This window comes from Mercenaria mercenaria, chromosome 9 (assembly GCF_021730395.1).
Source record: "Mercenaria mercenaria strain notata chromosome 9, MADL_Memer_1, whole genome shotgun sequence".
Classification (NCBI taxonomy): Eukaryota; Metazoa; Mollusca; class Bivalvia; order Venerida; family Veneridae; genus Mercenaria; species Mercenaria mercenaria.
Window position 1 is genome coordinate 85,348,584 of NC_069369.1, and position 26,332 is coordinate 85,374,915.

The following is a 26,332-nucleotide window of genomic DNA, read 5'->3' on the forward strand; positions in this document are numbered from 1 at the left end:
CTGTTATACACAGACAAATTGCTCTAAAAGATCAGCTTCAACAAGATTAGTATAGATAAGATAGGCCGGTCTTACTTCAGCCCCGTCCATTTTTTTCAGGTATAATTTGGATTCATGTTCTTAATAAATCTTGAAACTTTTAAAATATGGAACCACGAACATCTCACATTATATATACAAAAATGACTACTGGGCAAGTGTCACGATCTGAATTTATGCTTGAATTTATGCCGAAATAAAAGAGAAGACAAAAGAAAAGGAGAAGTACTGAAGTGGCGATATCTGGCGCAAAAACAATCATTTTCAATTCAAATATGTAGATGCCAAGACAAATCCTATGATGTAGGTAGGATATTAACTGTAGAAGGTAAAGATAGGGAAGAATATAAGGTATGGACTTGAACAAAACAGTTTAACTGCCATTTGTTATTTTGCAAATGCCTTAAAATTTGTTGACAGTACATTTTGGAAATAAATCAAACATTTAGATCTATATAATTTTAATATTCGGAATTTCAAAAATATCAAAAGACACAAGTATATTACTCCATTCATTTTACTACCACATCGCATTTTTGAAAGGTCCCCAAAATACACATCAAATGGGTAAAGTTGTAAAGTAGTTTGACTGTGTTAAACTAAGGTAAATTTCCAAACTGTACTTTCATTATTTTCTCAGATATGGACAAAGATGACAAATAGTGGGTAAGCTCTCTTGTTAAATGTAATTTTATATATTGTTCTCCAAAGATGAATCGTTGTATTTGGAGTAACATATATGGTAATGATAAGCCGTCAGATTGACTTTTTTTATTGGCATAGAGCACGGTGTAGGTGATTTGCCAGCATTGAATTGTTGAATTTCAGGATTTGTACAATAACGTCCCGGCGGATGCTTTATTATTTAGTGTATTCATCCTTTCTCCATGTGCGGCTAGATACTGATTCTTGGTGATGACGCAGACGCTGCACACACCTTATTGATATATATGACGGCCGTTTTTAGTCTATTTCATAAGCATTTCTTTGTGTTTAAATTTGTCGAAGCATATAATCTTATTTTTTTAAACTAACAATTACACCACTGTAAATAATTAAGACGGTGCAAAACTGGAGTCAACCAAAGATACTTTTCTTGTCGGCTATTTTAAATATATTCCTACCTCTAATATATGATGATGTTATGGGCAAATATTAACCTACAGTATGATTGAAAACGGCGGCGGGGATTAAGCGACCTTTTTATGCGAAAAACGTGTTTACTAAAATTGCACAAAGCGAATGCGACTTGTAGCTGCGATATTTAATGATCGCTCTTCGTTCACGTGCAGGTGTTTCAAAATTAACAACTTCAAAGACACACTACAACCTAGAGACCAACTTTTTCCTCCCACATGAACTTCCTGAAAATGTGATAATACTGTTATAATACAGCTATACTAGAAGGTGAGAGGTGGACAAATTTAGGTCCTCCCTGAATTAATGTGTTTTAATAACTTCATCCCGAACTTATTCAATAAATCTCTTTTCAGTACAGTTTTAAAAACACAGATACGTAATCATCTTACACTGTAGAAACACAATGTGGTCTAATCTCAACTTCATATATCCAGTACCTTGCGTACTGCTACATTAATTAAGTAAAATGTTTAGATATTAAATAGATCGTCTTAGCCTTATATATAGCACTTTCAATATCTAAGTAGATATGTGTTGGTTTTTTTCAACTGTTTCGTGCAAAGCATATCATCATGGAAATACAATATAATATATCTACTTTGAGTCGCGTCTATTTTTTAAGATTACCTCGTTGTAGTTTATATATAGAGTAACTCAGGCAATCATGTTACTCTTTGTTGATGCAGGCTTGAAATGATTCAACCACGGACGGTTCTGGTGTGCTTGGTTATCACATTGAGCACAGCGGCTCATTGTAAACATCTCCATCACGGCAGGACTAAAGGAGAGGTTCGCACTGTTGTCATCCGGGCAATTGCCAGAGCAAAGGTAGCTCTGCAAAGACAAAATGAACTTAATAGATTCTACAGAGACATAGGTATGTAATAATTTTCCACTTAGAATGTTAAGAAAATGATCTCCGTTCAGCATTTCCTTAAACATAACTACACTGACTGCAAGGACACAGAAGTTAGTGCATTAACTATTCGGTCTCTACAAAATAAAGTAGTAAAAATTGGGAGATTGTCAAGGTGAGCTACTGCTATCACCCACTGTCTATTGTATGTCATGCATTTTCCCTAAATATTTGCTTCAAATGACATCTCCAACTAAACTATTTACCGACTTGCGACAAAGCTTCGCAGCATTATTTCATAATTTGTCCTCTTTCGACTTTGTTGAAAGAAGAAATCAGTTTTATGAAGAACTCTGTATGTGATGGAAATCGAAAAAATCAAAAACTAAAAATATCTACTTCTCAGAAGGTACAAAATAGAGAAAAGTGGAAACTTCACAAGTCGCTCAACACGACAAAAACGAAAATGTTGCAGGCTCGGTTTGATTGAGCCTGTTCATGGACGGTAGTGGAAATGCATGCTACCGTCCACGCCCTCTAGCCCCGGGTTAAGCAGAACTCAACATTTACACATGCTAAAAGTACAAAAAGCAATTTAGAGACATCCGCAGATGTATTCAAACGGCGGTGAACATGGAACCTTAAATGATACACGTGTTGAGGCATGTAATTCCACGAAGAGCGGCGTTTGGTCCCCAGATAAAGTAAAGGGTTTGCCCCAAACGAGAAAACAATGGGCAGAACTAAACAAACTGGAATTTAGGAAGGGGATCTGAGGTTATGGAGCCTGCGTATCACAGGAACTGTCAAAAGACAAAATTAAAAAGCAGGCACCATATTCAAGGGGTGATTAAACAATACCCAAGGCTATGAAAGCGGGAGTATTGGAACCACCCAGGCCGAAATGGTCAAGTTGAGAAACTAAACAGTACCAATAACACGACATAAAAGTCGTGCTTAACGATCTGAGAAGATCGAAATATAACAGCCCTGTATATAACAAGCCAAATTTATATAACAAGCCAAATATAACTGTTTATATAACAGCCCTGTATATAACAAGCCAAATAATATAACAAGCCAAATTTCTTAGGTAACACTGTACCAAATTATTTAAGTATTTCCTCTTCGTAAAATAACGTAGCCGCCTTGAGGCATGGTCACTTTTCCATATATGTGTACGGTGGAAATTTTATTAAAAATCTTGTCAGAAACCTGTGGCTGGGTTTTAAAATAGTTTCACACAAATATTCCTTTGGTGACCCTCTATTAACATTGTTAAATGATTCTGATTCGGAAAATACATGATAGCCAGAGGTTGTGGGCATTTTCTCTGACAATTTTCCCTTCATGTGTATAGAAGAAACTCATTGATAATTTGTCATCTAATCTGACTTTGAAAAATTACCAACCTACAAACCGAAAGAAACCAAATAATATTTACTGGTTTTGTTACTCACTACCCGAATGCCAGAATCTATATTTTTAGAGCGTCTTGTTTCAGAAGTTGAAAAATAAAATGTATATACAAGAACATGTAAATTTGTTTTATGGCATTAACAATGCTATTGTTTAGATGTCTGCCAATTTTGAGTAACGTTTAAGCAAAAATTAGTTGTGTTAAAAGCTTTGTTAGATTATTAGTACTCCGATGCCTTAGAACATAACCTCATAATCGCAGAGCATTGCGGTAATATCAAAACATGTTTTTCATGAATTGTACAATTATAGATCTAAATTGAAGATGTAATGTTGTATTGCAGAAATGCTTGAAATGTTCAATGTTTTTCTAATAGTGTGGCGACTTACCTATTTATATCAAACTGTATCCCCAGTTAGATGATATACTGTGCTAGTCTGTCGTATGACTGTGGACAAAATATGTATAAATGTACATTTTACATAAGTTTCAAAGTCAGCAAAGTGCATTGATATTTGGACAGGCTACCTCATTAGTATATGTTAAAATTGCTTCTACATTATAACTGATAAACCTATGTACCATTGCTATGACGCTATGTAAAGGCGGAACAATTGCGGTAAGGTAAAAATGTATGTTACCGGATGCATTGTGCATTGTGGCACGGCATTAATACGTTTGTCATTCTAACAGTCGCTGCAGGGTTTCAGAGAAGTATAACTCCCATAATATCTGAATTATTTCAAGTAGTAGTTATAATGTATACATCATCACCATGGTTTAGATATTTATATTTTAGTATGAAATACATGTTTTTTTTTAAAGTGCGTTTGAAGACTTCCGGCCTCTACAAACTAAACACGCCCATATGTTTCATATCCAAATGTTAACTACTAAACCACAGTCTATTTCTTAATAAAAATGAATGTAAGGCGGACATAAGCATTTTTCTACACCACTTAGTACTCTAAAACGATTGCATTGGTGAAATGAAATAAATTGTTCTACCGAAGTAAGTTGGCTTTTCCCAAACGGGGCTACAAATATCACAACGCTTGGATGTACGATTGTTAACAGACGTCGCGTCGTCATTCTTTTAGATTACACTAAACATTTGTCATAAGACACTTTCATGATGATGCATGCTAGTATGTCTGCTGTTCCAATAGTTGCCGTAAGTTGAAAAGTTTAAAAAAGACGTAAAAGTAAGCAAAACTTAATCAGTGTAAACAATTTTTAAGATTACTTAACAAAAATGTATTTATATAATATAAATAAAGGTTTAGCAGTTTCCATTTTGGTATGTAATACATGGGTGCGTTTGAAATACGCACCCCTAAACACTTAAAACACGTAAAAAAATTATACTCAAATGAACAGTACTAAGTCGCTATTTATTTCTTAAGTTAATCAAACTGTGTTTATATCTGACAAAAAATATCTATAGATTGAATGAAAATTGACATCAGAACATGATTTAGTCACAAAACGCATGAAAAAGTTTTACAGAGTAATTATTGGCCTATTATCTCAAAGGTCTTTGACAATAGTGTAAATAAAAATCAGCTTCGGTCAAAATCTGTGTTGGCATATAATTTGATTTGTTATTTGAATATAAATCTTGTATTACGTTAGTTTGCAAAAATATACAGATTGCAATGGTATTAAGGACATAAATTTCCTTGCGGAATGATATACACATCATGACGTTACAAAGAGTAAAACAGTTTTGTTAGATTTATAGATACATTTCACTTAAAATATTACACCCATGTCTTTACATAAATCACATCGTTAAAAATATCGCATTTTAGTAAGATATATTAAAAACAGTTTGGTTCAGTTCCTGCGCATCTGAGCACTGAACCGTGATGAATCAGGCGAAAAACTCGCACTCGAAGGCCTTATTTATTTTTTTCTTACATGGCCATTGAATTGTTTTGATTAAATTTTGCTTGCTTCATTTATCGAAGTAGTAATAAACCAGACGTCATGCGATTATTTGACGTCATAATGGACTTCATAATGCTCTCTTACCGGTCCACGCTTCAACCGTTGTTTATCGCAGATTCTAACACGAGCCAATTCATTTTCCTAGCTGAATAGTGTGTATTATTATAATTTATTATACAACAATACATTTTCCTGACGTCACAATTATTACGTCAAAACGTTAGACGGCACACAGTCGTGCAGGAAAAGAAACCAACAGGAAACAGACTAATATTTGATATATGTCGTCAAGGATGCACTTACAAGTCCTTCGTAACGTGTTAGAATCGAAATATTATATCTCATTTAGTGATTTGCTCTTGAATAAAATCATTGTTTGTCGTTCTGGTGCGTATTATTATATCACTCTGGCAACCAAATCCAGCCATGTTAGAACGTGCAATTTATTTAATGGTAAATCGTTCGATTTTTTATATGAGACCGATTTATTTATTGCAACTAGACTAGTAAGACTTTGTGTGAACATGTACGATATAAAAATGTTTGTATTTTTTATGAAAGATTCCACTCAGTCATTCTTTTTGTGACCACAAACCTTTTAATCTAAATATGTAAGTGCCCGGAAACTCGTAACTAACCAATATAATAATACATTAATCACAGTAATGCGACAAATATGCACAATCTATTTCCATGTACCGATTACTTCCCTTTTAATTGATGTTTTTCAGAAAAATGATATATTCGATCGCGGATAATGTCACAAAATTGTAAATAGTATTGTCTTAAGGGTTTTGTATTGAAAAATTAATTTCATATTATGGTAATTTTGATAAAAAAGGAAAGACTGATGGATGTATATAAATCACAGTTAATATTTTTTGTCTTTTTCTGAACTATATGATTTATTTATATTGTTTTAATTTTGCATACCTATAAAGATCAATTAAAATGAACAAAAAATGACTTTATTGGCGTTCAATTTACGGTATGCCTTCTCCGCGACGTGCACGCCACCAGAATAGAGGAAGTCATTTTTTGTTGTTGTTGCTGTTTGTATTTTATTTATTCATTTATTTATTTTTTGGTTCAAAGTTTATCCACACAAAGCACATTTATCTGCTAACCATTAAAAAAGTGCATGTATATAGTATATAACTCTCAATATAATACCCGGTCAGTATTGTACATGTGTACTGCATGTGTCAATACAGTATAACAATAGATGTATAGAAAATAAACAATAGGCTATGATCAATATATCAGTTATCATGGGCACTCGGATGAAGAGAACTGAAGTACAGTTTTATGGCCGAAAGTTTTGTTCCACTTTGGTTTTTGCTTTTCAGTTATTTTTAACAATGTTAAGGTTTCGAAGTAGGCCTTGAGAAACAAAAATCAAACAACACCAAATCATAGAAAGAAAGAGTTGTTTGACATGAAAATTGAACAACATGTAAAACATGTATATTACTTTACGAAACAAGTGTCAGCTAGTATACTGATATAAACTTTGAATTCGAGAAAATGACTGCCTATAGGGGCCCCATTTCCGGACAGTCAAACGCCTTTAAAAACTCACCATTTTCAAAGAACTGTTACACATGTTCGTTTTGATGCATTTGTAATAGCGTGCGAGTGGTGAAATTTCACATAAGAAGGTGGAACATAGTTTTCAGCAATGTTTATCTTTATTTCTTTACAAATGGCATTCATTTTCAAAGGGAGACAACTTTTTCCCGACGATTACTTAAAATAATCTGAAAAAGTTGTCTCCCTTTGAAAATGAATGCCATTTGTATTTAAAATAATCGGGAAAAGTTGTCTCCCTTTGAAAATGAATACCATTTGTAAAGAAATAAAGATAAATAATTGCTGAAAACTGTGTTTCACCTTGTTATGATTTTTTTATTGTTTTAAAACATTTTATATTAGATGTACCTTAAATGCATATTCTTATTTCACTGAAAATACACATTGCACATTTTACAGAAAATATGACACCTAGTCGCAAAATGCTAGAATTTCAATAAAACAAATATAAAAAAAAAATTTTGTGACAGTTTGATAGGACTATAACTTATTTATGAGATTTGAAGCCATTATATCAAATTATCTGTTATTGAAATCATAAAATTACATTTAAATTTAGGCAAACTCCCTTGAATTTTGTCCGATGTCCTGAAAATACTAGTAACCTAATCAATTTAACGTATATACGTGTAAATCTATTACTATGTGTTCACAAATGAATTTCTGACTTTTCACTTACACATATTTTGCAATCACCGACTGATATAAAATCACACCATACTGAAATTATTGCTAGGTTAAACATCATAAATAATGATTAGGTGAATGAAATGGACAATTGTGATGGTTTTATACATCTCAATAAACAATAATAATGTTTGAGTAACAGTCACTAAATAAACAGCAATTGACATACATAATTCAATACGTATGGACTTTAGTTATTACCATCATTATATAATATAATTTTTTGATAGGTATTGTCTGACCAGCCAGATGGTCCTTAAAACCGTGTTTACAAATACTCCTTCTGTTCAAAATATTATGATGGAAAACATGTTTCAATAACATTGCGGATTGTTGTTTTCACCTAGAAAATGCACTTCCGTGCAAAAATAAGGAAATCGTTATTCTCGGAAAACGTATGCATAATTGCACGACCACACGACAAAATGGCCTTTGGTGCATTGCGGTAGAAGTTCGAAGCGCGTGAAAGCTGTCTGTTGATATTTATAACATAAAAATGCACTGCTGTGCAATAACTTAACGGAAGATGTCAATCGGGAAGGCACTTTACAGACGTCAACACTGCAATGCACAACTAAGAATTACCCTCGGGAATATTGTGGTTTTAGTTTAAAGTTTTGCTATATATCCTTGTCCTTTGGGATCATTTGTACTTTATAAATTTCAATTGCTTCTGATTCAACAGTTTGTTTATTACCTACAATAAAATCTGTAAAAAGATCCTTTGGAAGGATATAATGCAACCAAGCAAAATAATAGCAGACGTGGTTTGACTGAGTCTGGACATGAGAAGTAATGGAAAATGCAACACCCATCACTTCCGCTGGTACCGGCTTAGGTGGATAGCGGAATTTGTTACATAGATGTTAAGTAGAACGTTCCTAGTGTTGTTTGTCCGACTTCATCTCAGTGTTGTTATTATATTTTCTGGTCCTTCGGGATCATTGATTTCAACTCATTTAGATTTGAAGATTGAATACTGCTTAAGCCGGTGCTAGGGGGCGTGGGCAGTGTTGCTTTTTCCATTACTGCCCATGAACAGACTCAACCAAACCGAGTCTGCAATTTTCACTATTTGCCTTGTTCTCGGTGCTTCCGAGGGATCTACTTTCCAGATTTTATTAAAGGTCAGTATTAAAATATGTGTTCAGTATTGTACTGAAAACTGAATGTTTGGTAATGCTATATCTACAGTGCTGCTTGCGTGTTAAATGTTAAATAATGCAATTTGTTAAGTGTTACTTTGAGAAATGCAATGTCTCCAGTCTTATATTTATACATAATTGTGACAAAATTGTTAATATTTGACGCTATCGTGATTTTACATATGCAGAAACTGTTTTTTTTACATTTGTCACACGTTTTACATCTGAGACCATTTTTTTTCACATTTGCGACCGGATTCATGAATTTTACATGTAAGGTCTCTGTTAACGTTTTTATTAGTTATATGTATGTTTAAAAGTTTTTGCAGTTTATCAAGATGTTTCCACTTTTTCTATATTATTTTATTATCAAGATGTATTCAACGCCGATAAATTGTCAGCCACCCGAATTGTATATCTACCAGCTACCATAATAGATATCATACCCCTACCAATTAATGCTTGAGGTTTATATAGCAATCATTTTGTCCGTCCGTCCGTCCGTCTGTCTGTCATTCCTTGAACCAGGACGAAACTTATCAAGGAAGCTGTACAATGTCAAAACAACTGTGGTTCTTGACGACACACATCGTGTTCAGTCTTAAGAAATGAAATTAAGTTCCATAATGAAATATCAATGCCAGCAGAAAATCTTATGCTTTTACTATAAAAGTGTCTTATCTCCTGATTCATGTATTTCATTTAACCTTATTTTCCTCTATCTCCTTAAACGTACTTATTATTTACAAAATTTTTTGGCTTTATGCTCTATCTCAAAATGATTTTTTTAAATATCTCAAAGGACAAAAGGAAGACCATTAATACAATTATATCATCCATCCATACCGGCTTCCAAACTTTCGTTTGAATTAGACTGCAAGGAAAAAAGGTATGATGAGCTGAAATTTTAAACTCATCCTTTTAAGAAACAATAAATTGGTAGATAGGACAATTTAAGAGTAAGGCGACGATATGTCGTTTTGCGTTAATAAAGCGCAGCAAAGTGCAACTTTGATCTATCACTTACTTACAGTTAATTTGAATGACAGGTGAAAGTGAGCATATCTCCGTATGAAACAAAACTAACACCAAAGTACTTCGCAGTAGTTAATGAACATTTCAAATTATTTTTATACAACTTTATAATAGAAGTTGGTCGATTTTCGCAGCTAGTGAGTGTTATGAAAAAAATGCAATTTTATTTGAAATACTGTAGCGAGCCATTGCTTACAAATATATTTCAACTACATATAAAGTTTGAAGTAATGTATCATTGTGTTGAGACTTTCAGGTGCTACTAGAGAAACCTATTCCCGGTACACATACACACATGAAGGTCGCATAAAGGCTTATATTTTACTCAAAATGTTTTGTTAATTAACAAGGAAAGTGACAGTGTGCTTTACAAAATGTATATTTCTTCAAATATTTTATCATCTATCACAATAGCAGTTTGCAGATGCAAATTTACAGTCACATATTCGGAACATCTGGAATACATTCAGGTTATATTGTAATTTAGGTCAATACTTAGTAACTAAAGTGAGTTTTCATTCCATTTTGTTCATATAATACATACATATATATTTTTGGCAGCTTGGCCTTGATTTATTCCCGTATTTTTTAGCATGCAAACGGACAAACAAAAGTTAAATTCTCCAAAATAGGCACGTCCGAGTGCAACTATCAATGAAAACATATTAATGATTTTAATTAACCTATTTCAATAGAACCATTAAGACCAATATGTAGGGCCGTCCGTTGCTGCGTGGTTTATGTCGCTGATTTCAAAGTACCGATGTAGGTTCGAAATCTCGCTAAGGGTGTAAAATTCTTCAGGTGAGAGAGTCATAGAGATGACTTACACAAGAATGACGGTTATAGGTGGCCGTCCATGCCTAAAACAATGATCAGAATAGCAACTTATGTCTTTCCCTACCATAAAAAGCTGGAAATGTAGGACTTGGACCTATATTATGCCGGAATAACTTTAAACCCAACAAGAACAAAACAAACATTTAGACTAATTAATAAGTATAACATCACATAGCACAAGATGCTACTTCAAGTTCATGAAAACTAAAAAGAAAGTTTAATCAATTTATACACTATCCATTTTGCCATGCACTAAAATACTTTGTCAATGTATCTGAAATTCAGGACAAGATGAGTCACGCAATTTAAGCCCCTTCAAGCCGAAGACTTGCAATCAACATTATGCCGTGTATTCATTCCTCCGCCCACCTGCGGAGGCAGAAGCTGACTCCGGGTTTATTGTATCGCATGCCGCGAGGGAAATTTCACAAGTGTAAGTATACACTGTATATTATAAGGAAACTATCACTTATTTTTGTTAGTATTATATCAGGCATACGCGGCATCTGTACATACATTGTCTTTGCAGTCGATTTGTTTAGAATAAAGCCCTGTGCTTTTCATCTCGCATTCGTGCGCAAATGTTTGTTAAAGGCAGCGGTAGAAGGACGAGGATGCAAAGTTATTTTCTAGGTACGTAATATCGGGAACTAAATCACAGGTTATCGTTTGTTTATTTGTTTTAAATTTTACATCTTTCTGTGGAGACGCATAAACTATAAAGTGAATAGGAAATATAAGATGTATCTTCTTTGTTTCAAAGGTATATATTCTTAACTGTATTCAGATGTAAACAGGTCCATGATATATACGGCGGTTTATAAATCTCCTCTGCACTGGTCTCTACTGTAACAGTGGTTGAAGAGAGAGGTTGAAGTTTGATATTGATCCTGTCTTAGATCTTCATTCTATTTTTTCTCGTTTCCAGACTTGGCGTTTCTATAGATGGTCTCCGACGCTCTTATATAATTAGACAGTACTGGCATGGATACATATCATCATTTTGTACTGCGCGTGACGTCAGCTGTGATACGAATGCTAAATATAGAACTATTGATGGTTCTTGCAATAATTTAAAAAATCCGTTATGGGGTCGTTCTAACAGACAGCACAGACGATTACTTCAACCAGTGTATGATGACGGTAATAAATATGTACACGTGTATGATACATATGCTTTTTAAGTGTGTGAAGTTGGCGAAAAGTTCGATATTCGACATTGGAATAGAGAAGGACATTAGACATTCAAAGCGTGAAGTTGGCAAGAAGTTAAACATTGGACATTCAAACTAAAAACGACATTGGACATTTGAATCCAGACCGATATTGGACATTCCAGAACGATATTGGACATTCAAACTCAGAGCGACATTGGCCATTCGAAAAAAGAACGACATTGGATAATCAAACCCAGAACGACATTGCACATTCAAACCCAGAACGACACTGGACTTTCAAACTCAGAATGACATTGGACAGAAGAAAATTGGGAATTCGACACAAGAACGACATTGGCCATTGATATTGAGAACGACATTGGATATTCAGACCCAGAACGACATTTGACTTTCGAATTCAAATCGACATTGGACATTTGAAACTAGAACGATTTGGGACATTAGAAACTAGAACGATATTGGACATTCAAACCAAGAACGACATTGGACATTTGAAATAAGAAAGACATTGGACATTCAAACTCAGAACGATATTGTCAAGTCGAAACAAGAACGACATTGGACATTCAAACCCAGAAAGACTTTGGACATTCAAATTCAGATTGATATTGTCAAGTCGAAATAAGAACGACATTGGACATTCAAACCCAGAAAGACTTTGGACATTCAAATTCAGAACGACATTGGACATTCCAACCAAGAGCGACATTTGTCATTTGTAACAAGAACGACATTGGACATTCAAACCAAGAACGACATTGGACATTTGCAATAAGAAAGACATTGGACATTCAAACACAGGACGATATTGTCAAATCGAAATAAGAACGACATTGGACATTCAAATTCGGAACGACCTTGAACATTCAAACCAAGAGCGACATTTGTCATTTGAAACAAGAACGACGTTGGACATTCAAACCCAGAGCGACACTGGACTTTCAAATCAAAAACGACATTGGACATTCAAATACAGAACGGCATTCGGCATTCGAAACGAGAACGACATTGGACATTCAAATTGAGGACGACATTTGATATTCAAATCCAGAACGACATTAGACTTTCGAATTCATAAAGACATTGGGCAGTTGAAATAAGAATGGCATTTGAATGTCCAATGTCGTTACTGTCTCAAATGTCAAATGTTGATCTGGATCTTAATGTCCAATGCCGTTCTGGGTTTGAATGTCCAATGTCGTTCATATTTCGAATGTCCAGTGTCGTTCTGAATTTGAATGTTCAATGTCGTACTTGGTTTGAATGTCCAATGTCGTTCTGGATTCCAATGTCCAATATCGTTCCGGATTTGAATGTTCAATGCCGTTTTCGGTTTGAATGTCCAAGGTCGTTCTCAAAATGAATGTCCAATGTCATTCAACTTTCGAATGTCCAATGTCGTTCTTCTTTAGAATGACCAATGTCGATTTGGGTTTGAATGTCCAATGTCGTTCTGGATTCGATGTCCAATGTCGTTCTTGTTTCCGAATGTCCAACATGACTCTAGATTCGAATGTCGAATTCGTTCTGGATTTGAATGTTTAATGTCGTTCTTATTTCGAATCCAGTTTCGTTCTGAAGTTGAATGTCCAGTTGAATGTCCAGTGTCGTTCTATAGTCCGGAATGTACAATGTCGTTCTAGATTTAAATGTCCAATGTCATTCTGGATTCGAATGTCCAATTTCGTTCTTGTTTCGAATGTCCAATGTCGTTCAGGATTCAAATGTCCAATGTCGTTCTTGTTTCGAATGTCCTATGTCGTTCATGTTTCGAATGTCCAATGTCGTTCTGGGTTTGGATGTCCAGTGTCCTTTTGGGTTTGAATGTCTAATGTCGCTTTTTATTGGAATGTCGAATGTTTAACTTCTCGCCAACTTCACGCTTTGAATGTCCAATATCGTTATTTATTCTAAAATCCAATGTCGTACCTCGCACTAGCTTCAAACAGTTATGCTTTTTCTAGTAATTGTTTGTGAGGAAAGGAACCCACGCGAAAGGGACAATGAATATGGATTTGTACACAAATTGCCAAAGTAAATTTCCCAGTTCTACTAGTAGTAGCTCGACTTTATGCCTATATATGTTCTTTTATCCTCTTTTATCCAAGTAATTACTTGAAATTTAATTTAACTATGATTAATTATGTTTTCACAGACATCAATTCGCCACGTCAGATTAGCATTTCTGGAAATGTTTTACCAAGTTCAAGGTCAGTTAGCAACGCCGTTCACAATCAAGATCCATGTTGCCCTCTTGAGGAGAAGGATTTCAGTCAGTTTGTGCAGCAATGGGGTCAGATGTTGGATCATGATATTACCGACACTGCATTTGCCAGGGGGACAGATGATGCAGCAATTATGTGTTGTGATTTACCACCAGAAAGACTTATGGAAAGGTAAATTGTACATATCCTTACATCAATAAGAGGAGTGGTGGTCAACGTGTAAGCCAATAATGCCGATATCATGGGTTCAAGCCCCACATGAGTCACGACAACGATGATTTCATTATAATCAATATTTTTATATATCTTTTAATTCCACTGAAAGAATAGTGTGGATAATTTGAAAAATTCACTAGTTTAGAATTAAAATTGAATAATCTATGCTAAATATAGTCATGTTATAAGCATTTAAAACTGCATTATGAAAGTAAAATAATTGGTATATTTTTATATTTTATAATTACATTCTTGACTTCAAATATTAGACAGGGTGGCAAATATCTTATTTAGATCTATTGCTTGTACCCTGTCTACGTACTACATACATACCAGTTAAATATATTGGTAGCTACATCAGAACAGGAGTGATGATAATTTCTTAACATTTTCCTACTTTAGGTTGGAATGTTTCCCTATACCCGTGGAGCCTGGTGATGAAAGGTTTCAAAATCAAGCGTGCCTCACCTTTGTTCGTTCAACCGCCGCCCCAGGTGACGATTGTGAAATTGGTAAGCTTATTGAAAGCTTAAATGTGAGTTATTAAAGGGCTGCAATTTTATTTCTTTTGGTTTCTAAAGGTTATAGATCACACTGGGATTCCTTGCAAATCCGTAAATTGCACTAGCGATTCTTGGATGATTTGCCGGAAGTCCCAATGTCGTTTTGAAGAAGTAACATTCAAACCATATCTTTGCATTTTAACAATAGCATACTTCATTAAAAAACTGTTTTTCCCCAAATATAAGAAATTAATATAATAAATCTTCGTGTTTCGATCTTTACAATAAAGAGGTAGAACAGCCAAAAAGACCTGCCAAAGTTAAATTGTAATTCGCCTTTTTATATGTCGGTTCAGGTTTAATCATTACCATTGAAAAAAGAATTTTAGCTATCATTAATGTTCTGTCTGAAATTTTGATTTTCAAAGCTTTTTTAAACATCGACGTATTATTTCGATGTTTTATGAACGCTGTCAGATGGCACGTTCAATCTCGCGGAAAAGGTCACCCTTGATATCATTATGCTAGAGTTGCTTATACGAAAAAAACACTTTTTTTCCTTCTACAGAAAATACATAATGGAGGAAAATATTGAAATATAATTATAAATGAGAACATTTGACAACTGCACCGGGTAAATCAGACAAATTTTCAAATTACAATTTCACTTGACTGTGACAAACTATATTTAAATGACTCGGAGGATGAATATGCATTATAAAGAATTATAAATGCTTATTTGAATGATAAACTTTAATTAAAACTTAGATGTAAACAATATCTTAAATATCTTTTAAATAAATTCTACAGTATCTCCTATTTAAATGTAAAATAAAATCTATAAATTTTGATAGAAGTAGCTTAAACATTGTAACGTCGTGAAGCGTGTCAAGATGGAAATTCTTGGCAAAACTATTTAAATACGTATAATAAAAAGAAAATAATTATGTAAGTTATGCATGCAAGATTTCACTATTATTATCTCGTGAGCACCATGTTTTGCATTCTCATTCAAGGCTAGATAATCCGTGAAAATATTGCATTTGGTGAGATAATTCATAACATTTAAACAGTGTAAATTTGTACTGAAAACGTGATTTTTACTAAATATTCATACACGTAAATGTTTTGTTTGTTCATTTGTTTTGGGCAGTCAACATAACCTGTGTTTCTGGATTCCGTACCAGTACAAACCTGTTCTCCGCAAGTAACTGCCAACTTCCCCTACATGAATCAGAGGTGGAGGACGAATGATATCAGACACAATGTCATTTATCAAATTATCACGGAGAACATACTTAGTACGCCCCGCCTGTGGATCGAACTCGCGACTCCGCGATCCGTGAATCAGAGGTGGAGGACGAATGATATCAGACACAATGTCATTTATCAAATTATCACGGAGAACATACTTAGTACGCCCCGCCTGTGGATCGAACTCGCGACTCCGCGATCCGTACACGTAAATGCATTTTTCACAGGTTAGCAGTTCTAAAATAGCACAATGACATGCACTTTGTATCTAAGATTGACAATTCGCATCTTCAGTTCTAATTTTGATCATTATCTGTACCGTTTTGATCAATTCAATAGCATGTTATATGTCACGTAGCTAAACAAATTATGTTTTTTATCTTTACATTGAATAAATTAACTTCAAAGGTCGTAGACAGCAGCTAAACCAGGCTACCTCATTCATAGATGCTTCCTTTCTATACGGACATAATGATGAAGATGCCAGACAGATTAGATCGTTTATGGATGGTAAGTGACTTTTTAGATGTACTTGAAAATGATTCATTGATACATCTTTTTGTCTTTAACCCTGCACAGAGTGTAGCCGTATCAATAAATTATCTCATAAATGTTGAAATGAATGACACTTATATCGTATACTAATGTCAAATGGAAAATATCCTTACCTCAGTGCAAACTATAACCGAAAAAATTGTTATGTTACGTTATGTTTCACACTGTCCTTATCACCGCTGTTTCTAACCATACTCATGTTCGTCCGAATGCTGACAGAACAAATTTCCATTCATTTATTGAAATTAAAAGAATTAATCATTCTTACAATTATTTTGAATGAAAAGCCGTATTTATCATTTACGACGTTTTTCATTCTGGCATTTACGTATCACAAACCAAATAATAATATTATCATGCATATTTAAAACTGCTAACTTGTAGAGACGACCATATATTTTAACTGATAAAAAGGTCATAAATGGAGGTTGCGTCCTTTCATTATATAAGAAATTTAAAAAAAACATGGTCAAACAATCTTAATGTGCAGTTTCAGGATATGGGTCTTATATGTATACGTAGATAATTTCCATATCCGTGTCTACTTGTACATTTCTCTTTGATATCCTCTTTATACCGACCAATGAAAAAAAGGTATTTGCATACACACCGTCATGGAAGATATCGCTTTTTTGACAACAATGCATAATTTGACAGCATACTCAGTTTAACTTTATATTTAAATCTAAACTATAACCGTGTGCGTACGTGTTGAGAGGGTTTTGTTTCAAGAGAAAGAGCCATTTAAGTGTAGCTTATTTTTTATAAACTATTCCATAATGTTATCTAATTTAATAGGTAAATTGAAAATAACAATGGAGGGTTTGTTTCCCGGAGGACAAGAAGACTTGACTCATTGTCAGCTGTCCGATAGTAACGAATTCTGCATGAAATCGGGTAAACCTTTAAATTAGATATGTTTGCTGTACAGGTATGGTTGTGATTACTTTTCTCCGTGATATCATAATTATTCTAATATACACTATCAAGAAGTGAGTATAATAGGAATGCGCAGGTTATCGGTCATTTCTTTTGTTTAAGTAACTTTGCCACCTTGCTATTATTAATTTGATTTAAGGATAATCTACAGATACAGATACAAATTTTATTTAAAGTCGGTAGTACATAAATAAACAACATTAGCTAATGTATAGCTACTGACCGACATGATCTCCAGTAAAAGGAAATGATATATTTTTTAATAAGAATGGTATGTATATGTTTGCTTTTCTTACATTTGCTTTCCTGTTCTGGCTAAGAGTTAGTCGTGCATGCAATTCTCTTAAAATGTACCCCTTCCGGTAATATTATATACAAGAACACCATTAAGACCCCTAGTAATGTTCTGCCTTATTATGTTACAAAAGCAATATTTCCAAATCACATACTAAATATTTGAGTTGTGTCCAATTTATTATCAAAACAAATCGCAATTTATCTGCTCCATTTCAATACAATTAACAACGTTCAGCTTGTACAGCCAATTGCTTCAATACGTTACACAAGAAACACTTGATAACCTTTCCGCACCTGTAACGTTATAAAACGTATTAGCGTCTGATGGCTTCCGTAGAATCAACATTTATTATACGAAATTCAGTTTCAAATTTCTTCTGAAGTGTCTAGGTCTGCAGCTCTCAAACACGGAAATGTCTTACGTCTGAGGCATATACTGACCTTTTGAATGATTTGACGAAGTTCTAAAACTCTCTTTGTCCTTGCTCCGTTACGGACCCCTGTGGGATTTGTGTTTATTCCAATTTCAAATATGTTTTCGTAGATAAAAAGCTGACATGTCGTGCTAAAGCCCAGGGCTGGTATTCATAAAGCTCCTAAGGGAATATTTTCCCTAAGGGACTAACTAAGGGAAAAGTTCCAAAGCATTTTGTGGACAATTGTCGAGATAGTTGGAATGTCTAACAATATTGTCACATAATGTCTTGCATAGTAATGAAGATTATCAATAAATCTTATAAAGTCTACACTTTTCTTTTGTGCTATGTTGTTCGGGAAATTTTACAAAGTTAAGGATTTTCCTAAGTTTTCTTCTTAAGAACTTTATGAATACAGGCCCAGGTATTTTCAAATCGTCACAAAGTGCTGAAAATTGACTCCCCATTACCAAAAATAAACCGCACATACATTTAGACGGGATAAACCCTGTGCGTGACCCCTGACTATCGACCAATGAAAATGCGACTTTCGTTTTCAAGTTTAGCCTGTCTACTTTCATTTTCTTTACTCCCGTTAGCTCATCCAGCTTCTTTTGATAAGAATATCAAAAATACATTCATTGTTTATACTTAGGTGTCTGATTTTTGTCTTTTCAATCTGATGTGTTGGTGCGTTTTGAAGATATTTAACACACGGAAATGACCAAACTGGCGCGCCAATACCACAATAAAAAACGTATTTGTCGTATTGGTGTGTAAAAGCTCTCCTGCCACACAGTAAACTTATTGTCATCACCCTTCAATATGTTCAATAAATTTTCTTTCTATTCTAAGGACTAATCATTATTTGTTTTTCAAATAAGCAAGGCCTCCGAATGGTATATCGCCTCATTTATCCCGATTCTGAGTTCAGATGCACAGGAATGGAACCATGAGGGCATTAGCATGGGTGGTTTACGAGCTAAGCAGCTGAAGACAATACGAGTGCCTTGATTGTTTTATCATTAATTGCTCATTGAAATATTTGATAAAAATCATGCTGTACTTCAATAATCCGAGTAGTATTGAACCGGAAGTCATGCGGCATTCTGATGTCATAAATTGACGTCTCTTAGCGGTCCGCGCGTCAATTGTTGTTTCTCGCAGAATTTGCGTGGCTTGATCTTCTTCATTGTTTAACTTGCGGTCAAGTAGAGCTATGTTAGAATTAATCATGCAATGATGATATTGCAGGTGATTTTAGAATACACGAAATGCCAGGTCTAACAGCCGTACAAGTTATGTTTCTGCGCGAACATAACAGAATTGCCAGTATCTTACAGAATTTGAATCCACAATGGACGGACGAAGACATTTATCAAGAAGCAAGGAAGATTGTGATTGGCCAAGTTCAACATATAACTTACTCCGATTGGTTGCCAATAATTTTAGGACAAGAAGCTATGATGAGACTTGGTCTTACCATATTTACAACGGGACACAGTAATGTATACAACAGTAATACAAATCCTACCATAACTAATATATTCGGAGTGTCTGCATTCCGTTTCGGACATACACTTTTACGAGATACTGTTCTTGTTGAAAAGAATGGCGACAGTTTCGTAAAAAATGAGGACGTATTTAATCGACCTGGTATAATATTTAGTGACATGGGCCGAGGAGCGGCACAGGTTGGAAGAGGACTATCCTTAAACCCGTCAAGCAAAGCAGATGAGAAGGTAGTAAATAGTGTACGAAACAATTTGTTCTTGGATGAAAATGGAAGAAGTATGGACCTGATTTCATTGAACATACAAAGAGCCCGAGACCATGCAGTCCCAGGGTAAGTCATCCACAAAAACGTTAACTATAAGATGTTGTTTCCGTTGTTTCTGTTAGTAATATTGTAGGGGTAATACACGTTTTATGTGTATTAACCTCTGCAGGAGCCCACGGGAATGTTTGCGACCGAGACCGAAGGTCGAGGTCACAAACATATCCCAAGGGCTTCTGCAGATGTTAGTACACAAATAAAACGTATATTGTTGCTATTCTTGCAGAAAAAAACATGACACAACGCTTTAATGTTTTGTTTTCAAATGTGATGACTTAACGATTCCGGTACAATTTTTATTTACCAAGCTGTTGTTCTTGGAAACAGCAAGGATGTTTTAAATATCCATACCCACATATCAGCAACACTACCAAAAGCATGTACTGAAGATTTTTAAACATGTTTTTTCATTTCATTTCTAATTATAATTAACATTACATTACCCATTATTTGCATATTACATTGGTAAACAGAAGCATAATTTTAAGAATAATAACTTTATATTCGAGTTATTTTGAGTGCGAACACATTTAAAGTAGGGATGAGTACTAACGTAGTGAAAAGCTGAATTCTGCTAGAAATCAGATAAAACATACCGACAATCATTAATATGATTCCTTAAAATAAATAAACTACATGCAATTCAATACATTCACGGTTATTGCCAAAAATTGAATCGACACAAAGTCCAAAAAAGGTAGTAAACAAGATGAGAAGCGAGTACCTAAGTACATTGATGGGGGCAGTGTGTTCCGGGCTAGTAACTGATACAGCAAAATATACTATGAATTATATTGCATTTTATATGCTAAAAACAGAGGTTATTATGGAAGAAACAAGACGCAGATGCCAGATTTCAGGCTGCACAAAAATGCATATATACGTCCCTGGCAAGGCATTTAAAATATAAAAATCATGTATCAAAAGCACGTGAATTGCCTTGTTTGCATACGATTTTTCGCCCGTTAATACATGGGCGGATCCAGTGAAAAAAAAAGTAGTTTTATGCAAGAATCAAGTATGAAACACACTTCATCAGGGAAGTATTTTGTACTTATTTGTTTTACCTGAATATCTTATCCTGAACTTAAGCGTTTGCATTGCTGATCTATCACAGTTGCAACTAAATTAACAGTTGAAACTAACTAAAAATACTATTCAAGTAGGAGAACTTTTTTTTTTTTGAGTGTATAGATAGTACATCCGGAAAGATCATGGTTAGAAATCTTACAAAGGACCATTTCCATTTTCGTAGGGAGTCAATATCAAAAAACTCATTGATAGCAAATGACAAAGTATTCCAAATAAATCATACCGGTCACGGAATACTATATGTCGGTCTTCGCCCCCTCCTTTTTTATGCCCCACTACTTTATGCGCACCCATTTTACTTACCCTTTCCCGTTTTAACCCAGTTCCCATTTTGTATATCTTTAAAAAGATTAAAATGTATTTGTTGATGGGTTTTTGAAGCATCTCGTCGGATATAATTGTTCACTAAGGTTTATGTTTGTGGTTGGCATACTTTGCATTATGTGACTCTAGCTGTGTTTCTTATGCGCATACTCAAGAGAGTTTAGGGCAACCTTAAATTTGTTGGAGGATTAAAACCTGCAACGCTTTTTTTATTTTCTTCGTGTGTAGGTTTTCTATATGATTTTCATTGTTAATGTACTTTTGTGTATGCAATGTATGATTATCATTTACAAATCCATACATATATTACTATGGAGTTCCGGTCTTATGGGGTGGGATAGGGACTTTTCGTGGAACGTCGCTTCCTATCGGATCTAAATACTTGTGTCTTAAAACTGATTATCCGTTGCAGTTACAATGAATGGAGACGATTCTGTGGGCTTCCGTTTGCAATACAGTTTAACAGCGGTCCTGGCGGTTTAGTAGACCATTCGGAGGAAAATGCTAGAAAACTGAGTTCGGTGTACAGGTTTGCAATTGTAACGTTTTGGGATAAGATTAACTCTTCATTGTATAAATATTGGGAATTATTATACACTCATATACACTACATACACTATATATATATTCTTATGTTATACAAAGTAACAACGAAAAGTTGTTCATATTGTTATTGTTATTTAAAGTTTTTTCATGATCCACAGTTGTTTTGTACCTTTGTTATACGATACCTGCCTAGTGTGTATTGAATTTGGTTACAATGAAGCTTTAGCACAAAGTCTTTATCATGCTTTCTAGATACTTCCGCCTTTTGTTCTTAAAGAAAGGTATAACAACATTGATACCTACCAACATCATCGACGTGATCGTAGTCTACAGATAAGACTATAGTCCATGTACACAAATTGTATTTATGACCCTAATAAACATGTAAGAAGATCCTTTGGAAGCAAAGAATGCACCCAAACCAAATAATATCAGACTGGGTTACCGCTCTTTAAAACACTCAAACAAACCGAGTCTGCTATTATTTTGCCTGGTCGCTTTCTTACATGTCTCATTTATTGGGTCTTTTCATGAGAGTTTATGAAATTAGCAAAATATCTCTGGCACCTAGCTTCGGCTTATACGGAACTGTTCTGTTATGAATACAAGTACACTGAGTGGACGCTATGATCTCAAAGGACAAGGGAGTATAACTACACGTGACGTAGATTATTCACGTTGATAGTCAGCCTTAAGGCTTTATTTATTTTTTCTGATACAACCAGTACCTGTGTAGTTTCTCACACCTCCTCGCCAAAATTTGAAAATCTATATAATCTAATAGATTATGCCTTTAGCCTACAGGCGCTTAACCAATCTAACAATGCGGTTTGGTAAATATGTTCTAGTTAATCGTTTAAAACAATTTATTATAAACGAGTCAATACAAATAACTGAGACTATGAAATAATACACACTGTACAAATTCGTGAAAGTATGAAAATTACATAGTTATTTATTTTTGAAAAAAATCTTCTTACATTGAATATTAATTCATTATTTTGGACAAAGAAGGTTTGTTAGTATTCTGAACTTTTCATCATTATTGAAAAAATGAATACTTCGTAGAAGTATACTTAGTAAATGATGAATTTATGAGAGAAACATCTTTTGGCATATATACAACATAACGAATTATGATATAAAGTTTGATACACATATTTCAGGCACGTTGAAGATATAGATATATTTCCTGGTGGCCTGTCGGAGACTCCACTTCCCGGTGGTCTTGTTGGACCACTTTTCAACTGTATAATAGGACTGCAATTTCAAGATCTCAAATTTGGAGATAGATTTTACTATGAAAATGAAGGAAGGACAGGATTTACTCTCAGTAATATTCTAGTTTAGAATATATGAGACATATAACATGTTTGTCCCTATGAACAGAAAGTGAATGATTTTAATTCTTATTGTTTACGCTGTATGTACGTATATTAGCGTTTTCCAATAAAACTATATTTAAACAAGTACAGATAATGTTTTTTCCAAACTAAACATAAATATTTAATTCACTTTAAACCACTTTAAATAAGCATATTACAGAAGTGTTTTGACCTATTTTTTATTACAAACGCTTGTGTAATATCGACAACTACTGCAGAACATTCTTATTATTCTTATATTTTTATAATAAATTAGTATATGTTTTGCAGATCAAATTAATACTCTTAAAAAAATAACTCTCAGCAAGCTGATCTGTCTACATTTTAACCAGAAGCAAGTCCAAGAAGATCCTTTCCGTAGACCTGGAGAGTCGTAAGTAATATTTACCTTTTGTCTGGGATGGCTCACAGTGAGTTGTTTGGCTCTTGTATTTGATGCGCTATTCTGATTCTACTTTTTCTTGCTTATTGTCCATGAAAGTAAATAAACACTGCCGTAACTGGACATGTTATAAATTGTTTTATCGAAATAAGTCAAACCATTATCAGACACGTTTTACGTTCAGGCCTCTTACAATTAGACGCTAAGCAATTTTGTTTGATAATATCTGACGGATAGCATTCTAAAAGACCACTAGTGCTGGGCTGCTGATAATTGTATGTTGTCCTGTTTAAATGCATGTATAGGTTACACGGATAAAAGACGTTACCTGATACAAAGGTAGAATGTATTTTTCCTTTACAGAAATCAACTGAAAGACTGTAACGATTTCGAAGACATCGATTTTGAACAGTGGAGGATGTAGGTTATGATAGTTGACACTAACCAACAAAAGGAACACTTCACAGTTTAGAACTGGCCATTGTTTTCATGTTCTACACTTAGAGTGAAGAAAAATAACAATTTGCATGTATATACAGCTGGACAAAAATAGCCTTGTTTAATGGACGATGATAGCATGTGTTTAGTGGGAAAGCTCTTTGGAAAATAATACTTCTTCTGTTTTCATGGGAAAGAAATAATAATGATGATAATAATAAGCTTTTTATTATTATCATTATTATTGTTATCATTATAACGAGAGGTGTTCAACTTACATTTGAACACAGTACGAACGTACATATAAGTTTAATGATTTTTGTTTCATCTAATGTTCGGTTTAAGGTATGACCCGTGTAATCGTGTATCTCCTTTTGAAGAGTATTCAATTCTTACAATAAACCTACTTTGACTTAAATTTTTCAGGGGGCATGCTAGTAGGTTCAAACCCCACTGAGGCCAAATGTTTTTCCTTATATTCCTTTTTATCTATTAAGTTTTTATTTTACTTTTTTCAACACTTATTATTGATTTATTGTACAAAAGTGATTTTTTTCATTTGATAAGTGATTCTTGCTGTTTAAAGTAAATTTATCTCTGAAAGTTTAAAAATACCGAGTTACATGCGATAAAAGTTCTCTATTTTGCCTTTACTCTTTAGATTACATATTGTGCAAGAAATATAGGTAGGTTTTACTTCTGCCCCAAAGTTATTTTTTAATGTAGTGAGCAAAATTTAAAACAGTCCCACAGGACTCGACATTAATTTTTCAATGTTGGTGTTAGAATTCTGTCTCTTTAAATCCTTTTACTTGAGGCACCCCAGATAAAAATGATATTCACAGTTTTATTTTGTGTTTTATAATTGTTTACCAATAGTTTGACGTTTCTTTTATCACAATTAATGGTATAATGAATTCTCTCCAAACGTTTTGGACAGTGGCCATCACTTTGAAATTTGTCTCTACTTGAGCTTGAGGAAATATCATAAATTATACAAACTTTATAAAAACGGCACGGTAAAATTGTTTAAATTTTGCATACATGTCTCTCAGTGGATACAGTATACTGACTGTATCATTGTTTTGAACATTTGAAATATTCTCAATTAGATGGGTCATACCTTGTATATAACGATGAACTGTAAATGTTCAAGTTAGATATAATAAAATGTCTGTTCTGTTCTGTTCTGTTCTTAAGATCAGTTAGAGTAATAAACCATTCTACAAAGCTTATAAGGCGATTTGTTTTCTACTTGTGCAGTTTCTTCCATTTGTCCTTTAGTTCAAGTTTTATGTAATTTTTGCTCGTACAGTATGTAAAGTTGAAGAAAAAACTCCAGATATGTTGTTTTTCCTTGAATAAAAACAGATTGATATGTCATTTGTGAAGAAGATATAAATATGTTATAATCGTAATACGACTTCATCTTTGTACAAATATGAATACAGAGTCATCTGAATTACACGTTTATAATTATGATCTTGTGACCGTTCACGAAATAGTCCTATGGTTTATATCGGATAGTTTTCTTTATGTATATAGGCAAACATTTTCCTACGGACAGAATTTCTTTAAACTTTGTATACTGACTGAGAGTCAAGTTTAAACGGAAATATGTATCAAAAATCATAGGTATCCGGGCTTGATCTTGAATTATCTGCCTTTGAAAATCAGAAATACTAAAAACTCCAATTTTCAGGGGCAGATAATTCAATACCAAGAGAAGGAAACTGTGCATTTTAATTTATATTTCTGTTAATCAAAAACATACTCACGACTTTTCTGCCCTTGAAAGACGGAAAATACTGAAAAAAAACCCTATTTTCAAGGGCAGATAGCTCAAGATCAAGCCCAGGTACCTATGATTTTTAATTATCATTAACACAAATAACACGTGATCCAGTAGGAACAAGGCAGAACCCAGCAGCAAACCCAGCAGCATTATACAATGTATGTGGATTTAGTTATTGATTTCGGGTTAAATCATTTCAATGTTTTCACGCTAAATTTGTTTCCCCAAAACTTTCAGCCTGT

General features: G+C 34.0%; 1 protein-coding gene across 1 annotated transcript; it reads left to right on the forward strand.

The window, feature by feature from the left end:
- Positions 1-1,869: 1,869 nt before the first annotated feature.
- On the forward strand, positions 1,870-26,214 carry LOC123548159 (peroxidase-like). The gene is made up of 12 exons (XM_053551931.1): positions 1,870-2,056; positions 10,994-11,141; positions 11,637-11,851; positions 14,042-14,282; positions 14,730-14,839; positions 16,493-16,594; positions 17,438-17,536; positions 19,546-20,137; positions 21,957-22,073; positions 23,257-23,423; positions 23,746-23,848; positions 24,221-26,214. Exons 1-12 carry the CDS (start codon positions 1,873-1,875, stop codon positions 24,279-24,281), a joined length of 2,139 nt encoding a protein of 712 aa, XP_053407906.1. The 5' UTR covers positions 1,870-1,872; the 3' UTR covers positions 24,282-26,214.
- The last annotated feature ends 118 nt before the right edge of the window (positions 26,215-26,332 follow it).

Bases quoted from the DNA above. Each gene is read 5' to 3' on its own strand.
- LOC123548159 (XM_053551931.1), top strand. From the start codon at position 1,873: ATGATTCAACCACGGACGGTTCTGGTGTGCTTGGTTATCACATTGAGC. The intron at 14,283-14,729 runs GTAAATTGTACA...TTCCTACTTTAG, and splicing joins CCAGAAAGACTTATGGAAAG to GTTGGAATGTTTCCCTATAC. The intron at 16,595-17,437 runs GTAAGTGACTTT...CTAATTTAATAG, and splicing joins GATTAGATCGTTTATGGATG to GTAAATTGAAAATAACAATG.